This window comes from Thermobia domestica, chromosome 12, assembly GCF_964235325.1.
Source record: "Thermobia domestica chromosome 12, izTheDome1.hap1.1, whole genome shotgun sequence".
In the NCBI taxonomy this organism is placed as follows: domain Eukaryota; kingdom Metazoa; phylum Arthropoda; class Insecta; order Zygentoma; family Lepismatidae; genus Thermobia; species Thermobia domestica.
This window is the reverse complement of record NC_137465.1, coordinates 153,170,514-153,194,293: the sequence shown is the minus strand read 5'-3', so window position 1 is coordinate 153,194,293 and position 23,780 is coordinate 153,170,514. Positions and strand designations below refer to the sequence as shown.

The 23,780-nt window shown below is 34.3% G+C and overlaps 1 protein-coding gene across 1 annotated transcript in view; it reads right to left on the bottom strand.

Annotated features, from left to right (window-relative positions):
• Window positions 1-275: 275 nt before the first annotated feature.
• LOC145666742 (BTB/POZ domain-containing protein KCTD9) overlaps window positions 276-23,780 on the bottom strand; it is a 40,633-nt gene continuing 17,128 nt past the window's right edge. The window contains exons 3-8 of the mRNA XM_081734283.1: window positions 18,797-18,994; window positions 14,295-14,452; window positions 12,805-13,028; window positions 11,462-11,657; window positions 9,348-9,481; window positions 276-5,804 (exon numbers count right to left, since the gene is read on the bottom strand). Of these exons, the coding sequence (XP_081590409.1) occupies window positions 5,688-5,804; window positions 9,348-9,481; window positions 11,462-11,657; window positions 12,805-13,028; window positions 14,295-14,452; window positions 18,797-18,994 (1,027 nt within the window). The 3' untranslated portion in view covers window positions 276-5,687. The remainder of the gene's footprint in view (window positions 5,805-9,347; window positions 9,482-11,461; window positions 11,658-12,804; window positions 13,029-14,294; window positions 14,453-18,796; window positions 18,995-23,780) is intronic.

Below are 23,780 nucleotides of genomic sequence, written 5' to 3'. Positions count from 1 at the left end.
TCATCTTTATACCATTTTCAAAATTTCAAATCGAACTTTACAAAAGTGAAAGTTTTCACCATTAAATTCAATGCTTTTGTGTATTATTTTTATTGTTGAAAGTGACGGCAAATGGACTTTCTAATATTTGCGTCAATGCTAATGAAGGAACTTTCCCTCACGTTCTGCTTTAAAACAGCTGATACTTAAAACTCTATACATATTATATACAGTAAATGTCAAAAGTCGGAGCAAACTATTGATTTTTCAGAATTTTCCAAATGAAAGACACTGTGTCCACACAAAAACATGTTTATTGGACTTGCTTTTGAAAATAAAAACTTGTTCATACGAACATGGTCTTGCTAATATCGAGACAAATTTATTGAGGAAAGCTGCCTGGCAATAAACAGATAACTAATGGGCACACAATTAACGTCACGCTTTGTTTGATGATGCATCGTTTCAACGACATTTAGTGGTGTGTGTATGAACCCTTGTCAAAAGTTGTTTCTTTACTTCAACGAACAGCTGTGCGCGCGCTATTCAGTCATGTCGTAATATGGGCAAAACTTAATGCAAATTTGTAACATACGATCTTACTGTTTTCATTCACGTGAACCGATTGAACAGTATAAAGGACATGCAAATACTATAACATGTGGAAAATAAACTGTTAACTAAGAGTCGAAGCACGTGTTCTAGTGGTAATTTGAGAGAAGATGGCCATTCTCTGATCATTCAGTGATCAGGCGGAATATTTCGAGACACTTGAAATATAATCACAAAGTGGTGTAAATATTACACGGAAACGCGATGATCATTCAGAAATAACTTCTTCTCTTACGGACAAGTTCACTGGAAAATCAAGCAAATGGAATAGACGTTAACTGCTCCGGAAGAACCATTTCCAATCGGTATTAAATAGAACAGTGGTCTATGGTCTTAGGTGCAGGATTAGGGTAAAGAAACTGTTCCTTCAAGTAGAAAACTTTACAGAAAGATACTCCTCCCCCCCAAAAAATAAATAAAACAAAAAAAAAAAAAAAAAAAAAAAAAAAGACTGGAACGATGAACAATGGAAGAGGAATCTGCACTCTGGCCTGACGAATCTAAATTCCAACATTTTTCCTTCCCATGCTAGAAGTTTGAGAGTCATCGTTCCGAAGAGCACTTTCATCCCGACTTGTAATACCTAAAGCAAGACACAAAGAAGATATCATAATTGTTTGGGGATACTTTACAGTCTTCCAAGTTCATAATTTAGTTCGAATTAATGGACAAAAATGTGTTTCACAACGTTTAAGTGAGACACGAAGTTCCACCAGAAACACGGAACTGGAATTTGAGACAGTAACTTTGTACTACAACATGATTACCATCCCAAACATTTTTCCAAGCTATGCAGTGATTATCTGCAATGCAAAGAAGACGCTTACAATTATCTGCAATGCAAAACCCATTGAGCTCTTGTAAGATGAATTTCACAGACCAGTCCGTAAATAAATGTCAATGAATACTGAAGGTCTTTGAAAGGCTCTTCAGAGCTACTGGAGTCACATAGCTTCGCAAAAGATAAATTAATAAAACAAATGCCTGGAATTGATACAGCTCTTACGAAGACTAAAGGTCGTCATTACATTAAACACAAACATACTCAATAAATTTGTCTCAGTGGAAACAGAACCACATGTTTTAATTTCTTTATATGAGCAATGATATTTATTTTACAGACCAAGTCCAACAAATTGGGTTTTGTATGAACACATGACTTTTTTCTGAAAATTCTGAAAACTCAGTAGTGTGCTCTGACTTTTAACAATGACTATGCATATATATTAGCGAGTTATTTATACTGCTCTCACATTTATTACCATCTATATTTCTTCCATATTTTTCTCACAGCAAGTGTGTCAGAATGTTTAATTCCTAATTACTAAATAATCGATACATGTTTCACAACATGTACACCTCATTTACTTAGAATGCTCTACATTAAATGTGAATGTGTAAAAAGAGGGTATATTGTACTCACTTGATTACTCTCTACTTACTCCTACCTACAGCAGCCAAAAGTAATTCATTTTATGAACAGTTAGATTTAGAAAAAAAAATCTAAATAAATTGTTTTCCTCGCAATGGCGTAGGCTAACGAGAGAATGAGAGAAAAGAAATAGTACTACACAAATACTACACGCAAATTTGTCCCCATATACAAAGGATAAGGCTCCTACTCCTATCCAAAAGTGAATCAATGCACAATATAACTCGATAAACTTGTACCTAATAGAATGGATAATAGTATAATTTCATTAATAAATTCGATAAGAAAACTAAGATCATTTTAAATTTACCTATAATACACATATCTTTCATAGAATTCTATGTTCCAAAATCTGTATATAAATATTTTAATGAGACTGTAAAAGTGATGAGTTCTATACCATTCTGTGCATATCTTTTACAGAATGGTTAATAAATCAAATCAAAGCTTTCTTACACTATGCAGCCATTGCATGCAATGCGTCACAACGCGTCTTATAATTTCCCGATTCGAAAGATTACATGCAATTCTCCTCGAAAAATGATGTCTTTTATATATTCTTTCAAGATACAAGTGGCATACAACTTGAGAACTCTGCACCTTTAGTGAGCTGAATTGCAACACAAATAATAAAAGAAGGTCCTACAAAAATGTATACATATTATTGAAAAGACCTATTCCTTGGATTCGATTGATTTACACATCTGATTCTTATGTCGCTATCAAAACCACTTCCTTATAAAATATAGAGAATTCTGTTTTACTAAAGACATTACACAATCTCTACATATACAACAAAAACTAATTTTGTAAAATATTCATTCATTTCACGCCACACCCGTAGTAATAAGTTGATTTATCACACTTTAGTTGTACAAAATACGTTAAATTTTCCAATTAATTAATGCGCAATTAAATTTTACCTTCTTTTCCGTATGATCCGAGGGAGCGTTAGTCTCATCCAACACAAGTTACGAGACTCTATTGCATATAAAGTTAGCTCAGTCCATTGAGAGTTGTAGAAGCTTAATATTGCTGATTACACGAGCTCGAATGCCCCACTGACGCACTATATATTTTGCATTTTCCTGATCATTTTACTAACTTTACCCATTGTAAGTGCTCATTGTCTGAACTCACTTTGCAGTTCTCTTGGCATGTACGAGTTCTTTCTTCTCTTAGTAGAATTATATATAATGAGTATAAGAAATAGTGAAATTGCATATCAATAATGATGCTATCAAACGATTACAAAGTGAATTCAAATATGGGCACAATTGAATAGGATGACACAAGAGAAGGACATCTATTCACACTCAGAAATTCAAGCACGGTGGCAGAAGGGAAGCAGCTAGTGCTTGAAAATTGACATTTGGTAGTTAACTTCTTAGCCAGAAAGTTAAGATATTATTAGGTCAGTGTACAATATATTGCATAATCTTGCGTATGAGCAAGGTGCCTGTAAGTAGGTAACCAGGTTACCATTCTTCCGAAAACGTTGTTATGGAATGTGTACAAAGGACTTTGACATATCACAAAAATACTTCAAACATGTTAGGAGTAATTGGTAGAAACTGGATGGGTATATTTTTGGATCTTGAAAGGGTAAAAGGTACGTAAGACTTGAGAATATACCCCATTACCCATCCCCAAAAAGGCTTATGTAAGACTTGGGAATATACCCCATCACCCACCTTCAAAAAGGCTAAGGTACACCGCCTTCAGCAAGGTCATGTTGAATCTGTTATTGGTCCCAAAGCTACGATATTGACTGATTTCTTACCCAACACGTCTAGCGTAACACGATGCTATTAAGGAAAAAAAAGACAAGAGAAGGTTTGTTATAAAAGGTGAGCTGCTGTTAGCTGACAATGTACCTACATGCTGTACTGCAGATACAGTAAGCTTTCCCATTCACCATATTCAGTAGATCTAGCACCTTCCGACTTCTACCTCTTTCCAAATTTGAAGAACCCTTTACTAAGAAGACATTTCCACAATATTGGTGAGGTTATTGCTGAAGTGGAAAACTGCTCGGGTGTAAAAATTTGCAGACATTTACGAAGTTGATATCAAAGGAGTACTAGATAGATGTAAGAAAATGTGACCACAGTACATACGTACGGGACAAAATTTCAGATCTCCAGCACATTCAGATCACAGTCAGGGTAATAACTTTTTGGCCTATGCAGTTTAGTAGTTGTATTTATTTATTTCTAAAATAGTTACTTTCAATAAAACAAAACCGAGTATTAAAATAAGTAGAGAAATAATTTTTTAGACGTAACTGAAAATGTTGGTTCTTTGAGAAATGCATGAATCTTTCGATTAAGAACACATCTTATCTAAATAAACAGCTGGCACTGACACATTCACTGGCACACTAAAGTCGACCTATCATCTTTTGCAGTCTGAGAAACTATAATAGCGATGGTCATACTATCATATATTTAAGTATATGTATACAATCTACATTTTTCGTCTCATAATCAAACGGTTCCAGGTTCAAATATGGAGACCAGATATCCTGACCCACTTCCACCTTACCTCCAACAAATACCGGCATGGAATTTTAAATCACAGCAGGAAATCAAGCATCAATTTTGTAATAACTATAAGGATTTCCTAATATACAAACAAAAGATCTACTTTCTAAACTTTGGAGACTGCTTACAAAAACCCACCTTTATTTAAGCAGAGCTTAAGTACATAATGTTTTATAATCGTATATTTTCCTCCTTGATTCCACAAGGTAAAATTTCAAAGATAATGTCGATATTCGTTACTCAAGAGTACAGCAATAAATTTTATTTAGATTACTTTCATTCTTATGTCTACATGCACAAAATTTTTATGCCGAATGAAAAATCACCTTAAATATCAACATTAGAGATAGATACTAATTATAGTACATAAGACAATTTTGATATTGGTTTACAAGTTACAATATGTCTTTCCGGATTATCTTCACCCATGTATTATGCATTGATTTCTGCTCACACATAGTTCGTAAGACATAAATGGAGATGCTTTCCTGCACAAACATTTTCTTTCACATGAGTAAATGTACCTGTAATGCACTGGATATTACTTTTCAGTTTGAAACAATCTATGTACAGAAAACTATACATAATAAATATTCTTTTTAAATATAGATTAAATCTTTATGTTACATTAACATATTCTCTTAGAATTATATCTTTTAAAAAAATATTCACACATTACATTGTGCAAGTTCATTAATATATCTTAATGAAACAACATATTTTTAAGAATAATTTACAAAAAAAGAAATATTTTTGAACTATTATGTATTTGTTACTAAAAAGGAACATATCAGAAAGATATAAATATATTATATATATATTACATAACTTCAGAATTTACAAAATGAATTACATGGTTCTTTCATGATTTGTACCCTAGCAGGAAGCACTTAACATGCTAAACACACATATACGCATTCACACGCAGACACATACACACAAAGCATTGTCACTACAATTTTTATTTTTACCCGTACATAATCTTACAGTTCCACATAACTCAATCTACAATATACACACACATTAAAATTCATAATCGTTTTAATCAAGCTTATTCCAAGAATCAATACACGTGAAGAGAATGAGCATTAAGAATATAACAAGATTATTCCTCTGGCTTAGCGGATCGTTTGTGACATGTGCAGCGGCGTTAACATTAACTCAAATGCTGCATCCTTCAAGTTGGCTCCTCGTAAATTGGCCTCGTGCAAATCACTTCCAGATAGATCACAGTTCTATGGAAGAGAGAGAAAAGAAGAAAACAAAAATTTGTAAATAAGATTATTAAAACAAAGTAATTCCATACCGGACATATGAAACATATATATATGTGTATATATACTGTACATACAGGGTGGCCCAAAGGTAGGTATACACTGTGCATTGATCAAGTATAACACTCTAGCTTATAGGTTTATCTGCTTCTGCTGTTCCAAGTTTAAAATATAAGTAAAAAGACGTTAGGAACAAATAATAAAGAAACTAAGTCTACCTGATGGATAACAATAAGAAATGATATAAAAAGCAATAAGTTGATCATACGGGATTGTATACCTACTTTTGGGGCACCCTGTATAGGCATTTTACACAGCATTCTAGTATACACATTCTTCCTTGTAGATGAGTGTTCTTCGGTACTCATGATGCCGAGTTAGACCTACAGTGGAGCCAAAAAATATTAACGCTAAGTCAGCACACACAGGCAATTAGGGAAATACTTGACATAGAAGGTAACGATATGTGTTTTGAAATGCCAGAAATAACGGCTAAGCGAGCTGATTTGCTGACCACACATTACATATGTGAAAGCCGTCTAGCCAGTCAGAGTTCTGTGGGGGATGCGATGCAAAGTAGTTTTACGCAAGGGCAATGTGCAATAAATTTAAATCTTTGAACAGGTGAATGAGGTGAAAGAACACTTTCGCGAGGCTATAGTTCTTAACTTCTCCGTTAAAGGCGCCAAATAAAAGTCTTATCACTCTGCAATTTATTGGTAGATTGGATTGGAATTTAGCGTCCTTTAAGCCTTATAAGGCACAGGCATACAACTTACGGTGGGATCTGAACCACATGACCTCCACCGGAAATCGACCCCGGGTCTCCCGTGCCAAAATCCTGTCATCCATTGAACTGATACTTAACTGATTTGTCTATCTATACATGTATTCCAAATACATTTGTGATAACTTAATCAGTTTTACAGTAAAATAATAAGTTAGGAGTGAAAATTACATGAAAATGTTATACTGCTATCGGGTTTACTTATTTGTATCCCTCTCTGCTGGTCTAGTGGATATGCGCGTGCCTTTGGAGCACATGCTCAAAGGATCAATTCCTGGTGGGAGATCACAAAATATTAAATTTCACGATCATTCACTTCCATTAATCATCCGTCTCCTTTAACCTAAAGGGTATAACCGTGGGATGTTCAACTAAAAAATTACTTTTCATTTCTTTTTACTTATCTGCACAACATTTCAGGGCCCCAGTCAGTATGGAAGTGTGATTATTTTAGTTGCAAGATTTGAGTCTAACGAACAGAAAAGTAACGTGAGAGCTTTCTGCTAGCCAGTTGATTCTTTCAACAAGAAGGAAAGTAACCATTTAACATACTGATTCAGATTATCAAAGAACCTCAACGTTGCCTACTTTTTTTTTCTACTTTCTTACGATTTGAGTAGTTCTATCGAGGATCGAGAAGTTTTACAAAAATATGTATTATGACACGAATAAAGTGGAAATTTTAGAATCTTTGATGATTGAAACTCAAATGTGCGATCAACATGACAGTCTTTCAAATGCAAAGTTTGCTTTATTCGAAATAAAAAACACACACTATATTCCATATGATTCAGTAGGTATTTAACTCTCTATACACACTGGTGTTCTATTGGTGAAGGCCTCTATAGCGCTATTCCCAGATATTAGAGAGGTCTACCACCACGCATTTCACATGTCACAAAGAATGCTGCGGACGCTCACTCTCCTTTGTAGACTGGGACTTTTAAAACCCCAGCCCGTCGTTCCTCAGCACTTGGACTCCAGTTGTCCATGTGTACATACTGTACCTTCAAGGTGTGTCCCTCGACCTTGATAAACTATAAGAGCATAAGCCCATTTTTCCAGGGAGTGGGATACGCAACTGCGCAGCCAAATCAAAGTCCCGAATCCCTACTAATTATCCTACTTGAGACGGCCCTGGTAGCGCGTCAGTTCCTTCTTTGCTCTGCAGGCATGGCGTTTGAACATTATTACGCAAGCGCACCTCCCACAAGTGCGAGCACTTGCTACTGCATGCCACGGTTTGACCACAGCTCGGCAGCGTCCAACCCAATCCGTGACTCCAAGAGGCTTGATCATTCTTGGCCCTGTCCAGATCTATCGTTACCGCCTTCTACGTAGAAGTACTGCGAACATGTCAAGATACTTCCGTATATCTTCCCGGATCAAAAGGATTTGAGTTTGATGCCAGTCCCTTATTTCTAAGAGATCCTTCCCATCCACTGGGATCGGAAACCTTTACCCAAAACTTGGGATCGGTACTATCTCCAGTCGCGATTCGGTTCCCCTCAGGACAGTAGATTGACATTCCCCTTCCGGTAGGATCGTCCATTCAATACAGGACTTCCTCTAATTATAGTAGAGGTACACCGTACATTATCAGAGCCAATGACTAATGTAAACCGTTTGAGAACAGATGTGTTCATTTAGGAGTCAACCTCCTTCGGCGGGTTTGTTCAAGCAACAAGAGACTACTTGTCTTTTATATGTTTAGGTGCCGTTGTAGCTAAGCTACCTTCCGAACCCAACGGACGTGTAGGGCATCCAATTGGGAGGGCCACCATGACCTCCCTCGGTAGGACTGTTCAAATAATACGGAACTACTACTTACGGAAGAGGAACACCATACATTATCAAACCCATGGCTGATGTAGACTGTCTCCCTTTGAAGACAATGGTTATTTGGGAACAATGGCTCCCCTGGTAAAGTCGTGGGTCCTGCACGCAATACAAAAAACCTGTCACGAAGGATTGATTCCACTACCTCTCTTACTCTTTAGGTACTAGAGTGTGTTAGGATACAACTACCCCATTCCGGACACAAGACCACTCACTAAATGCTCATTGAGAGCTGTATCTAAGGTATAAGCTAAGATATAGTAGAAGAAAATCCACTAAGAGAAAGCAACTGGGAAATTAATACTAATCAACCCTTCGTATACATTCACAACTACAAAAGTACAATACTATTAGTAGTAAAACAAGTACAATCTTTTACTGTTTTCTGTATAAAAGAAAAGAAAAACGATAGTCCTTGGACGGACACGGACAGTGGTGCATTTTTCAAGTTTAACGTCTCAGGATTATGTACTGAGACCAAGGAAGACAATGATAATGAACGAAACGGTGGAATGAAGAAAGTGAAAAGAAAACAGGAGAACCATGAGAAAACCAACGCACTCGGTGTTTGTCCATCACAAAGCTTGCACGGCAAGAGCTCGGACTGAATTTGGGACTCCACGTACCAGAACTGAGCGACCTAACAACTCTTTGATTGCCTACCAATGCTACGTTAACACTAAAAATTTTGTGTTATAAAGAATCAAATCTGGAACCACGCGTACCAAAATTAACGTGCAAAACATTTGCCTACATTCAAGTATAAAGCTTCTATAAAGAAGAAAGATATTGTGCTATTTAGGTCGTTATGTATGAAAAGAACAAAAACAGTTATTAGTAAGCAAGTGATAAAGATTTCGTGAGATTTAAAAAAGTACCTCAAGATCTGCTCCTGCCAATACAGCAGCACGGAGATCGCAGTTTTGCAAATTAGCATTTTTCAAAGTCGCTACTCGCAAATTAACTCCTGCCATGTTACTTCCTTCCAAATTGGCTCCTTTTAAGTTCACTCCTGGAACAAATAAAAAAATAACGTACGGTATTATTAACATTCATTAAGGAGAGGAAAAGTTTATACGAACAATACATCAATAAATAAACAATAAACGAACATTCAAACACTAATACCTTTGTTATAAGATACTTTTATCCTTGAAAGAAAACTGTGCGTGTTTGGTTTAACTAGTTGTTTATTTAACAACTAAATTATATTAACGAGGCATATAAAGATTCAAGTTAAGATAGTTTGAAATTTTTAGCAATTTTACGTAAATGGATTCGTTTCAATTACTGGTTGATTGATTGATTGATTTTGAGTTTTACGTCCCGTTCAGCAGCGAGGCTATATGAGACGTGGACCTACTGATTAACGTGGAATCCGAACCATATGAGCTCCCGCCGGGAATCGAACTCAATTACTGGTGTTAGTGTTTTGTCACTTGGTCACATTTAAAAGGGAAACAACTTACTAAACAATACTTTGTAAGTACTAGAAGAATTGTATATTTATATTTCAACTTGTGCTATATTTTGAAATACATGTGAAAAATGGATGGGGTTTCATGATCACTTTTAAGCAGAAGTTACGTAGTGTATAATGACAGCTTCTTGTAAATGAAATTATAATTTATTTTCTATGAACTGACAAATACGGATGATAAACGCAAATCACGATGCTCAAATAATTGGTGTCAAAGTCTGGAAGCAGAAATACTGAATTACTCCGAGAAAGTCTACTGACATGATTGGGTACCATCATAAGATCGATCGAACCTGCGAGCATTAAACAAGTAATCCAACGTCCATCTTGCACAATATTTCGGCACATGATTTTGGTTTCAGGACCCGAATTATATGTCGGATATAAACACCAAAGCTTCCTAAATAGTAAATAAGTGAACTTGATTTATATAAACTCGATTGGATATGATAGTGTCATCAAATTTAATCGTGAGAGATCACAGATTTCAACGTGACATGACATGACTGACTTCTCTCATGCTACTGTGCAAATTACATATTTTTACATTGAAAAAGATCATATTTCTTCCTTAGGGTTGAAAAAAATCGGTTAAGACTAAACTTTACAATGAAAATAAAACAAACACCACACATCGATAAGAACTCCCTTGAACTGATCAGAATCCTACCTTACCTAGGTATTTCTAGCAGCCTCGAACTATTCCCACACCAATATTTTTTTAACATTTCCCTAGTTATTTCTAGAAATATTAAAAAAAGAAAAAGGAAACGAAAAGAAAAAAGGAAATAAAATCACTTATTAGTGGCAAAAGCTATTCTGTAGAATAAGATTTCCCGTCAGACATTTACAAAGGAATATGCAGTTGCAATAATATTTTAAAGGGCAGAAACAAACTAGGTTAAAAAAAAAAACATATGAAGTCGTTTTTTTTTTTTTTTTTTTGTTGTTGTTGTTGTTAAGAAACCAACACTTTATTGAAGGAATCTAATCACTAAGTCAATACGTCACATGCTAAAAACTATCATTCTTCATTAAAACACACGAAGTTACATACACGCTAGCATAGTTTAAACTTAAGTTATAATTTTATAAATAATAATTTTATTCAAGCACAAAAATACAAATCAAAATCACACCGATCACGTATGTTTCTGACGAACCCCGCAACTTTCTGTTGCTCTACCTTCAATCATCAGCTAAGTGCATGATCCACACACGCAGTTTTATTGCTTCACAAGAAGTCAGTTGCCTACCATGTTCTTAAGATTATCCTCTTTTTTATTATTATTATTATTATTATTATTATTATTTAAACTTAAGACTACATCTGGCTGTTCCACACGAAATAGTAGGTTTTCGCTATGGACTTTCTGAATACTGTAAGCAACCAAAGTACGATTTTTATTTTGATGTGGTATGCAAATGGCTTCCATATTCGGTCATTATCAATATTTGAATGCGGTTCTGTTTAATATTTCGTATTTGCAAATTATATTTTCCTATACGTACCTTCCATATTAGCTCGACTTCCAGCAGGGTCCTCGAAGTTACAGCCACGGAGATTTGCTCCTTCCAAATTAGCACACAACATTTTAACTCCCAGTAACTGTGCGCCTTCTAGTTGAGCATGAGAAAGATCTGCTCGCTCCAAACAACACCAGCTGAGATTGGCACCAACCATACGACAGCCATGCAAGCAAGCATACTACACAAAGAATAATACCAATAATTGTTAGAGATAAATCAACATAGACGAAAAGCTATATAGCCCTTACTGTTGGTCTAGTGGCTAGCGTGCGCGTGGTACATGAGCCTCGCGCTTGATTTCCAATTAGAAAGCACTGAATGTATTACTGTGGTTTGGATTCTGCTTTAAGGTAAGGTTACCAGACTTATGGTAACAAGTTTTACAAAGGCAAACTTCAGAAGCATCAACGAAATCAATGAAAAATTCTGGTTACCTCATCTTAAAGTGTAGGTCTCATATAGCCTCGGTACTGGATCGAGCATGGGTTAAAATCGGACAAAAATGAAAATACTAAACGACGAGTCCCACTTGATAAAGGACCGCAAAGGGTTAAATATACACTGGAAAGGATTTTGATGATAGTAAAATTCTTTCATAGAAGAGAAGAAGCAAAACTTGCATTACAAGTCAATAAGGCTATTTTCATTAACTTTGCTAGCACAAATATTTCAGTTGAGTTCACAGTATACGAGGCACAAACTAACCCTGAAACTCTTGTAACGAGTCTTACGTGCGTTCAAGAACACATTACAATAAATACTGAACGAAAAGAATGAAAGTATGTTAACATATAGATAGCAAATTAGACGCTCGCAGTGATTGAAAGCTACAGTGTTATATGAACATACACTACTACTATAACATTTCAACTAAAAATTACAGACGAAAAATAACGCGATGTAAGAAATTAAATTGTAGACAAAAACAGGTGTCCCAGTGTTATATAGCAAAACCTCCCTATCTTTCATTGACAGAATTTGTTTCTCCGTTTCCCAATATAACCAATAAAAATGTGTTCAAACTTGCCTTATATTAAAACATATTGTCAGCCTCTTTTATAATTTTCTAACATTTCTGATTCTTCCCTTGAAATCTTTAAATATTGAGGTGACATATCTCACAGGCTAATCAAAACTAGACAACAAAGATATCAAACACTAACCACTCGGATAAGCGAAAGTGTGTTTTTAAAATAAATTGAGAGTTAGGAATAACAGTTATATGTTATAACAGACAAGCCAAATTTTTTCAAGACCTATATAAAATTCCTGACTATATAGATGTATAATAATCCACTATTTAATTAAATAGCAATATTACTTACTTTAAAATTGATGTTTCGCAGATCAAGTCGCGAAAGATCTGAACCGGCTAGATTAACTCCCTGAAATCGGAGCTCCGTCGTGTGAGGAGTAATAATAAGAGCATTCACAACGTCTCGTCGTGTCAAAGGAATGTTGTCACGGGATCGCTGATTGTTCTGGATCATTGTCTCCAGTTGTGGAATGACTGATTCAATGCCAAAAAATCGAGCTTCCTCAAGAACACCTACATGACAAACAAAACAGAAAGCTAATCTAACGCAATTAAGGAACAATACACTGATATTGCGTTTATATATATTTCTTTTCTATCGAAACAATTGATGAAAAGACAAAATATAGAATTTGTATTGAGATTGAACACAAGTGAAACATGTTTTAGTGTAAAACAAAGTTATTCATTTATATCTGACGCAATAAAAAGGGTAAGTGAATAATTTACTTTTACTATAAACGTGTGTCAATATATCTCCTTAAATAGTAAGTATTCAATTAACATACTCTTGTAATGAAGTTCTTTTACACTCCAATAATTCTCAACACTGTGCTGTGACCTTTAGCGAAAAGGTGAGGTTTAGATAAACATCTTGGCGTTTAATGGTTCTTTCTTACTAAAATCACTGACTTGCTTAGTAGTCACAATTAATATGTATAAAACAGCACTTGAGCTACGGGTGTTTATTATCAATTACTTGTGCACAAGTTGATTTATTAGATCCTTTGTGAAAACACTTCATTCCATGTAATGCAATATTCATTTTTATTTTAATCAGTAATATATACACATACATAGAGAGAGTAACTACACTACAGTTATAAACGTTGGCTTACAATGAACAAGTTTAACAGTTCTATTTTTAAGTTATTCCGATACCTAAACAGCTCTGTTTCTTTATTAAATGTGTTCAAGGTGAAAAGTTATTTTTATTTTTTCTTCCTCCAAATCCAATAGAAACCTGCAGGACGTAAAATCGGAATAATCAAGATGTTAATCTGAATATATTTGTCCAATGAGGTTTCCAGCAAGGTTAAATGGAAGTGAAATATTGTAGTGGTTTATAATTAACACAATGTTTCAACGGGCAAATTATTTTATCAATTTAAGTATACATGATTATAAACAAGATTTTTTTTTTTTTTTTTTTTTTTTTTAAGTTGCAAAATACTATGATTACGCTAATTTTGTAGTAGTTTCAGAAGTGAAATTCATCTGTATAAAGTTCTGTTTTATTTCAAACTAGTGAACATTTAAGTGTAAATCATGTCTGCAGATTTTAATTGAGAAGTGCAGTGTGTACAATGCGTTTCTGTGCCTTAACTTTACAAGAAGTAATCATACACAATTTAAAAAAGACAAAAACCTGGTTCTCTACATTGAATGCTGTATAAATTGTTCCACATACTGTATAAATTGTTTCACATCTCAGATATCTTATTTACAGATGCATCAAAAATACTCTATTATATCAAAATAGATGTAGCTAATATATACCTTCAGGATTCACGTTGTTATCAAAAATCAACTGACCACTCCGCAAGTAGTTTAAAATAGGCTCAAAGTAGGTTGGACTCCTATCTATAAGGTAAGCCCCATTCCTGTCAACGTTGCTTGGTGTCATTTGATAGCCATGTTCATTTTCTGCAAACATCCTATAGAAAAAGAAAGAAAGAAAGAAAGAAAGAAAGAAAGAAAAAAAAAAAAAGAACGCATATATTTCCCATAACATTAAAGTTATAAAATTATAAGCGTTAAATATAAATACTCAGATTTTGACACATTACAGAATATATTGAGTGGTTTCTAAAGAGCAACTGTTAAATAGCCGATCGATTGCACTTGCAGAGACAAGTACTGAACGTCACAGAGATAACGAAATTTACACAAGAAAAGATGTTTTCATCGTAAAGTGATAGCCTCAGAGCAGTTTATGTCCTGTAAGGAAACAGTATGTTCAGCATTAAAGCTTTGAATACTTCTAATGGGGTGTGCCACTGTTCATTGCTAGGTGTGGCTACATAAGAATGTAGTAGGTAAGCTACCTCGTGTAGAGGACCGACTGAATAGCCAGAAGCATCTGAACATTTTATGATATGGATTACTCCTAGGTACAAGTAATGCATTTAAGATGGAATAGTACAAGTCTAGCGAGATTAAACTCCAATTCAAGATTTCCATTCAGTTTACAGTGTAAGTTGGGTTTCAATAGAAATTTAACTTTCAACTGGTAGACTGGGTTTCCGAAGAACTCTTTAAATGCAATGGAACATCTATAGGCGTAAACTATTACAACTCCATTAAAAAAGAAAAAAAAAATTACGTACTATGGGAGCTTATTACTGATGCGTGGGAGGAAATGCTACAGAGATATTGGTACGTCACAAATTTACTCAACTTCTTGCCAAGACGACAGAGAATCGTTGCAGAAGACACTGAAGAATACATAGTATTAATATCTGGATAAAGTCTTTTTTTTTTTTTTTTTTTTTTTCCTTCTCCGAAGACAAAACGTAAGGCACTTACTGTCAGAATACATTCACTTCTAACATTGTAATTTTTGACACTTAAGGATTTCCCATGTAGTGCCATAATATATATAATATCTACGGTTCTCGTGCTCCTTCGTGGGTAGTTAGTGTTCACAACTCCCTTATGGGAGGCCTGGTTTTGATTCCCAACGGTAATGTATGTGGTTCTTATTCACTAATAAACAACTTTGCTTCACTGTAATACTATATGTGGAATATTGTCAGTGATGGCAATCACAACGAGTCAGGAGAACAAGGGTCCGACTTTTTTTTTTTAACGAAAACTATAACAACATAAATTCAAAATAATAATTGGAGGGCGGAAGTTCATGAGTTAATAAATATAAATATGTGACCTAATGGAGAAATGACCTAAAATTGTAAAAATGATGATTAAATTTGTAACGAACATTAAAAGAATAATAAAATAAAGAATAAATAAATAAAAATAAAAAGATAAAATGGTGGGCATCGCGTTTGCGATACCAGAAAAAGTAAAGTAGTTTCTTCAGTTGAAATATGTAAGTTTGATTCTAAATCAAAATATCCAAATAAAATATAAATTTAAACAATGGTTACGACAAGTATGGTAAATTATTCAGGGAAAATCAACTTATTTCCGCAAATCGACATACTGCGTACGAGTAGCATGGTGTGTTTCCATGTCCTGAGTATTACTGTAAAGGTAAAAAAAATAGTGCATCCAAGTAAACCGTGTAATTATTGTATAGAATTAACCAATTGTATATAAAAAATCGGAAAGTGAAAATAGGGGACACATACGGGGAAATGAGACTTCCTACACATACAGCCTCTTTCCGCCTTGATACAGATCGTTGAAAAAGAAACAAACTTAAATGTCAGAAAACTTATTTAGAAAAACACACACAAACTAATTTTTGAAATATTTAATGATAATTAATACTCCAAGTTTTTCTACTTATCTTTGATAAGATTACAGGAAATCATCGTTGTAATGACAACATAGAAACAAATACTAATGTCTGTAGTGCAGATCCTCTTTCTTTTGCTTATAAATTGTCACTTTATGAGAAAACGTGTTTACCTAGGTGCAAAGTCTCGAGCATTTAGCCAAAAAGAAAAGTGTGAAAAAAAAAAAAAGCATTCCAAAAATGAAGAAGAAATCACCAAAACTTAGGAAAATTTAAACAAAAATGGCCTAAAATGAAAAAATGATCTGAAAGCTGAAAATGGACAAAATATACTGTATACATATAAAAAAAAGAGTTTAAAATTTACCCCTTTTCGTTTCAGAAGGAAGTGTAATATTATATGTATTTGATAGGCAGTATCCGCGATACCAGAAAAAAAAAAAAGATATTAACTCAACTTTCTTCCCCTAATAATAACAGACAATACACAAAACAATAAAACTGAAGTTGATTCCTAGTTGCTAGTCCACAAGCCTTTGATGCACGTGGTTCCGGGTTTGATTCCCTGTGGGACAGCACTAAAATTTAAACGCATTACGGTGATTCGAATTCCACATTAAACTATAGATACATGTCCCATACAATTTCCGTGCTCAAAAGGAACGCTAAACTTCAATAAGCAAACAAACAAACCAAGAAAACGGCAAACGCATGTGGCTGATACTGGAAAGCTACCGTTACCTTTACAAAACTAAAATTATTTATCTTACTGATACATTTTGTGTTCACATGAAAGGATGGATATGTTTTCAACTAATTACTTAGTGCAAAGTTGTAGAATAAAGTCTCTATTTCTCCTCCTTCCTCTCTTCAATCACAAAACGTTTGCTCCCCCAACGCTTGTGTGTGGAATGCAAATCTTCACGAGATTAAAAATAATAATTTCTACCATAAAATTAATTTAAGTAATAATTTCTATTATAAATTTAATTTAGAGCTCTTTCATAACTAAGCGATTAGCGTACGAGTGTTTTTGGGGTGAGAGACCTGGATTCGATTCCCGGTGGGAGCTCATGTTGTTTGGATTCACGTTAGTTGTAGGTCCATGTCTCACCTCGCTGCTGAAAGGGACGCTAACCTCAAAGTTATACGAAGGGAACTTGCCGTTTATTCCAATGTGTGATTTTTCTATGAACAAATCTCTTGTCATCATCATCATCTTTTCTTGTGTGTGTGTTTATACTGGGAAAAGAACATACCCCTTCACTGCTACCCCTTCTAATGTCGCGCACTAGGTTCGTTCACAAAAATTATGAAGTTGATGTGAGCTCTTTAAAGGTAGCTTACCGCACAGTGCAACATAAAGTTTATATTTTAAAAAACCGCATAAATTAGGGAATTACATAATGAGGAAATTTGCAATAACTACATGTCACACATCATCATCCTAATTATAAAAGTGAAATGTGTCAGTCCGTACGTCACGTTAATTCCTAATAGTAAACATCACGCTTACAGATGTCGCTATCTGCGCTAGCTGAGGTCAATAGGTGTCGCTAGCGTGCAAGCAATTTGCCGATTCGGTCTTTTTTCCGATCTCAGGTCATTTTTTGGTCATTTTCTCAAAGCTTCAGTGTCATAATTTCTGGTAAGATTCTGTAATTTTCATTACTATTATTATTTTGTCACTTTTAATTTTGATAATATGTTCCAGATTTTGCAACGAGATAAACATATTTTCTCATAGGATGGCAATTTACAAGCAAAATAAAAAGGATCTGAACTACAGATATTACAATGGTATTTTCTACTGTGGAAAATACTGGAATTTTCATTTTCATTGCACATTTCCAAAATTAATTTGTGTGTTTGTAACATTTAAAAATAAGTTTTGATGTTTAAATTTGCTACTTTTTTGATGGTCTGTATTTTGGTGCAAAGAAGCAAATTGCCTAGAAAGTCTTCCTCCTCCCCCGAATGTGTGTGTGTGTGTGATTATTCAACTTTCAGATTTTTCATGAACAATTTAATTCTAAACAATAATCATACCATTTATATAGTGGCATTATTTCTTTGTCTTTGCAATACATGGAAACACACTATGCTACATAATAGGGCGAAATGCAGGAAATAAGCGCATTTTACACTGAATAGTTCACTGTATTTGTCTTATTCACTATATTGTTTAAATGATTTATTTCAATTTGTTATTTTCATTTAGAATCAAACTTACACATTTGGTTATATTTTTTGGTATTGTGGATATGATGTCAATCATTTGGTATGCCTGTTGCATTCTTTTCAAGTAACAGTTACAGATTCAATCACCATATTTTTTTCTTCTTTTTAGAGGGGGCATTTTATAGGCCATGAACTTCCTCCCTTTAGTCATAATGGTCAAAAATACGAAAGCGTACTACACAAAACATTAAGATGATGAAAACTACACAGAGAAATGCTGGCTTATAATTAGGTAACTTCATGTGCACAATAAGGAAAATTTCCCATCTATGAGCGGAATTTTAAAACAAATTTCCCATTTCTTTTAGTACGCAAATTTGAGATGCTTACTTACCTCGCAAGCATACTCATTGGTTCTTTGTTTGTAAGAGTGCTTCTTGATGTTGTAAAACATTTGCCACCCAAATTCAACGTCACCCATTCATCAGATTTGCATGGAATGTTAACGGCTGGCTGCTTCGTGCCGTTGTTGGCAGTTGTCTGAAAGGGGATAAAGTCCTCACCGCAGGAAACATACAGAATATCGTCATCGCTGAAAAATGAAAACAAATGAAATCATTAATAACGTATAATTTTAGATAGGGAGGTGGCTGGAAAGTAGTAGCATGTGTGTAATAGGTTTATCTCCTTTTCTAACACACAAACTACGCAGGTAAGCTATAAGTATATAGTTTGGTCCTGTATTAGGACATCTGAAATATAATTAATTCAATTGGGGATATAACCTTTTAATTGTATGACGTCAACAATCTTAGTATACATGGAAATGTACTTTTCCATGTCGGACGGCATGTAGAAAATGTCTTTGTGCGATAAGTACAAATAATCTAAAGGTACTAGCTCATATAAAATGTCACGCTCAGAAATTCTAATTCTAATTCTGCTTACAGGTTTATGCAATTCCTGAATACCATTTGCACTTCTTCCGAGCTTTCGATTCTTCCCTGAAGTCTTAATCACAGAGAATAAAAATAGGTGAAAGAAAATTAAAATGAGATGCGGGTTACAATACGATGGAGTCAATTTGCACATTCTTTTGTTCATTGGTGGAAGGCTGCCACAATTCATCTTGGTATATTATTAAACCAATGCTGTGTTAATTTTTGTAATTACTGCTCCCATTCAACACTTAACCATCCTCTTTCTAAATTTCCTTTGGTATTTTAAATGAATAAACGAACTTTCAAACACAGGTCTTTCAACTTCATTTTTTCAGCCCATAATGATTTTTTTTTTAGTCTTCTATGCTGTGTTTAGTTTCTTTTAAATGTTTCGACAGATCTGATACCAGATTTTTGACTTTAGCATCCCTAATATGTTCTTTAACACCTTGAGGTTTCTTTTAGTCATGGCTATGTAACTCTCACGCAACTTCACTTTATTTCATAGATATCCAATTTCTCGTTAGGATCCGGAAATAACTCTTACATTGGATGATGCTCTTTTCTAGAGTTTGGGAGACTTCAAAGTAGTGTGAAAACCGCGCGTGTATATCTTCCTCAATGCTCAGGAAATACCGAAGTTTCGCTCCAGTCTTCCTTTTTCTCTCTCGTAGCTGTGGTCAACTACTAGCGACACAAAGCGACAAACATGCACTCTACTTCAAGTGCCTGGTATGATTTAAGTGTGTTCTAGCTATCTGCATGTTATTTTACGTAAGTTACAAAAATTCCATCTCTTTTTTTTTTTTTTTTTTTTTTTTTAATCTACCTTTTAATGATTCTCTTTTCTGCCAAAAGAATACCTTTAATCACAGAATTTACAGGAATAAATATAATTATACATAAACGGTTTCACAAGAGAACCTCAATTCTTGGAAACATACGAAACATTCACATGGCTCTGTCCCTTGTCAACAGGCCATAAATCTAAGAAAACAATAGGTGACCCCAGGTTAAAAACAGGAAAAGAAGTTGCCAAACGTACCCCTTCCTCCAGATTTCTTTTATTTATCACAAAAAGTAACAACTTTATTTCTCACATGTTTTCTTGTTGTACCTAATGACATCGGATATCTGGCAACATCCACCAACCACCTTTTAACAACGGTTGGGTTAACAAAGGTTGGGTTGCTCTTTTTGGTAGTAGTGTGAGACAAGGCTCTTATGTTTTGAAAGGGACAATATATAATGCATATTATATATATATCCCATTTAAGCCTAGATACTTACAATAAAACTAGCTTTTTTTCTATGAAAACTACTACAGTTTTCTTTGAAAATTTTCAATATCTCGCTTAAAATATGTTAAAATGTTTTTATATTTTCCGTGTCACCTAGTTATACCAATTAATTAATAATATAACTGGATACCCACTTATACTGCCAAGCTTTATCAAATAATCAATCTCATTCTGTAAGTCTTTTCTATTATTTCCGGTTGAAACAGAGGAGATAGGAACTATTCTTGTGGTACTGAATCCATATTAATCACCAGCTTTTCGCTATCTATTATCGTTTTTTACTATAATGATCAACGTTGAAATCGGAAATCATTAATTTACACCAATTCCAGTTTCAACAGAGGGATAAAATTTATTCCCTGGACGCTGAGCACATCAGAAAATCATTTCGGATTATATTTTACAGTTCCGTGAGTTTCCTCAGGGTACTCTTCGTTTCTCCCACATTGTCATTCCACCAATTTTTCATCATCATTCACTTGCCTTAATCATCCGTCTCACGTACCCTAAAAGAGCATAATCGTAAGACTTAGACTGAAAGATTACATTTATATTTTACCGTTTTTGGTCTATGGTGATCACTAAAACCCGAAGTAGTAGTATATTTGTACCACTTCCGGTTGCAGCAGAGGAATAGAATCGAAGATGCAATCTATTCTTACGGCCTTAACTCCACATCAGAAAATCGTTTCTCGTTATTTATTATCGTCTTGGTTTATTGTGATCGGTGTTGAAACCGGAAATTATAAATTTGCACCACTTCTGGTTGACAAACAGCGATAAATATCAAAATGAAAGTTCTTCTTGGGACGCTCAATTGATTCCGAAAGATCATATTCCTACATTTCTTACCGTTTTTGCTCTATAGAGATAATATTGAAACTGGGAGTATTAGTAAATTTCTAGCACCACTGGTTTTAGTAGAGTGTTAGGATGGAGACGGAATGTTTTCTTCAGACACTGAATTGATTCTCGAAAACCGCTTCTCGCTAGCAATACTGTTTTTCTTCTATAGCCTTACGGGTTGAAATCAAAAAGGATTGATTTCTACTACTTCCGGTTTGAATAGAGGGTTAAGCAGAAGAAGGAACATATTTTTAGAATGCTGAATAGATTTTAAAAAACGCTCTTGAATATATTTTATCAATTTTGCTCTATATGAGATCAATATTGGAATCTGAAGTCCTAGTAAACTTGTAGCGCTTCCGGTTTTAAAAGTGTGTTACGGATGGAGACGGTACATTTTCCTGAGGCACTGAATCAATTCCCAAAATTGATTGTTGCTATTTATTACAGTTTTCGTACTATGGCCATCAATTTTGAAACTGAGAACAGTTGATTTCTACCATTTCTATTTGAACAGAGAGTTAGCGGAGGAAAGGAACCTATTTATGTGACGCTGAATATATTTGGAGTGGGCTCGTAAGAAAGAACTCCGAATGCATTCACGTAGTTTGGCTATATGTATTACTAGTTGCTCATTATAATACTAGTAAGATACCTTTACTACTTACTACTATTGTGGATAGCATTTATATACATTATATTTAATTCATATTCTATTTGAAATATATATTATTTATAATTGTATTATTATTAATAATAATTCTCAGATACTATTTAATTCGTCGGGTATGCTAATAAGTTCTTACCATATTATAATCGTTGTTCCATTACATCTTTTTATAATTCCTCTCTGTGTAAATGTGTACCAACTATTATGAAAAGGAATACATTGAAGTTACTTCTCAGCGAACCCTTTATCATCGTACGTAATGTAAACATGCAATAACAAGAACTCTTCTCATACACACAAGAATAACCATGAAATAAGCAATTCTAAAACTCCAGTTCTGAAATAGTAAGCTTGGTACTACTATAGAGAAACTTGCCTAATCATCATCACTGGGAACTATGATCAAGATGATCCCAAAAGAAATGCACAAATCAACAATAATTTAGCTGGATATTTTAGAAATTAAACCATATTGATAAACATCGGAAATATTTGCAAATTAGGAACCCGGAATGTGTTAATTTATCTAGCAGTCTATGCTATTTGTAAATCCAACACTAGACGGCAGTACAACACAAATGTTTAAGATTATTTGTAAGATTCATTAAAACTAACCAGCCTTATATATATATCTAAGATTACTTTACCAAGGCTATGTTTCTTCTCCTGTAACGAACTGCAATATTTGGCCAACTATTCATAAATTAATATTGGCTGATGTAAGCTGGTAAAAACATTACATTAAATCAGCATTCAAACTTCTAGCTTTTAATTAGTCGATATACATATTGGGTTACAATGTACTTATTCGTTTTCTTTTATAACTTAAGAATTTGTAAACACTGAAAGTTTGACCAATATTGCCATCAAAATTATTGTGATGCAGATAAGAGTACAAGACAGCATTGATAAATTAAATGAAATTGAATAAAAATTAAACTCATGGATAAACAACATAATGAACAGTTTAAGAGAGATGAACATCAAATAAATAATGAAACTGTTTTAAAATGAATAAACACAAAACAAATAATAAAATTAGATGACTGCAATGCTTGATCGAAGAGACCGGGACATTATACCTTACTGCTGGCGACCTCGAATCTCTTCAAACAAACCAAAAGAAGAACGTCTTGTAAGGCAACAACCAATAAAAAGAGTCATATATGACGAGTTTTCTACATGCCGATACATCATACCACGATCTTAGCAGGCGCGATCATTCGAAGTGTACCCATCCGATGTGGATTAGACACCGCCAATTTCCTAGCATTTTGCTTGTTCACTTCGTTTGCGTGGAAGTTCGTCTCATTGCTTTAATAACACCAGGAATCCGCAAAAACTGACGTGGGATTGACTCTCAAAACAGACGTATGACTATGGACACTACAGTATGGATGTCAATACACCCTTGAATACTGTCTTATTTATAGTATCCTTCGGTCTACCTGGTTTTGATTTGTTTACTGCTACCGTTGTGTTTTTGAGTATTCCTAGTGCTATTTCACACACTTATCACAACAATGTTTCCGGTTTTTATTATTATTATTATTATTATTATTATTATTATTATTAATAATAATAATGGACGTCGATGACGGTTAGAAGTGATGAAAGATT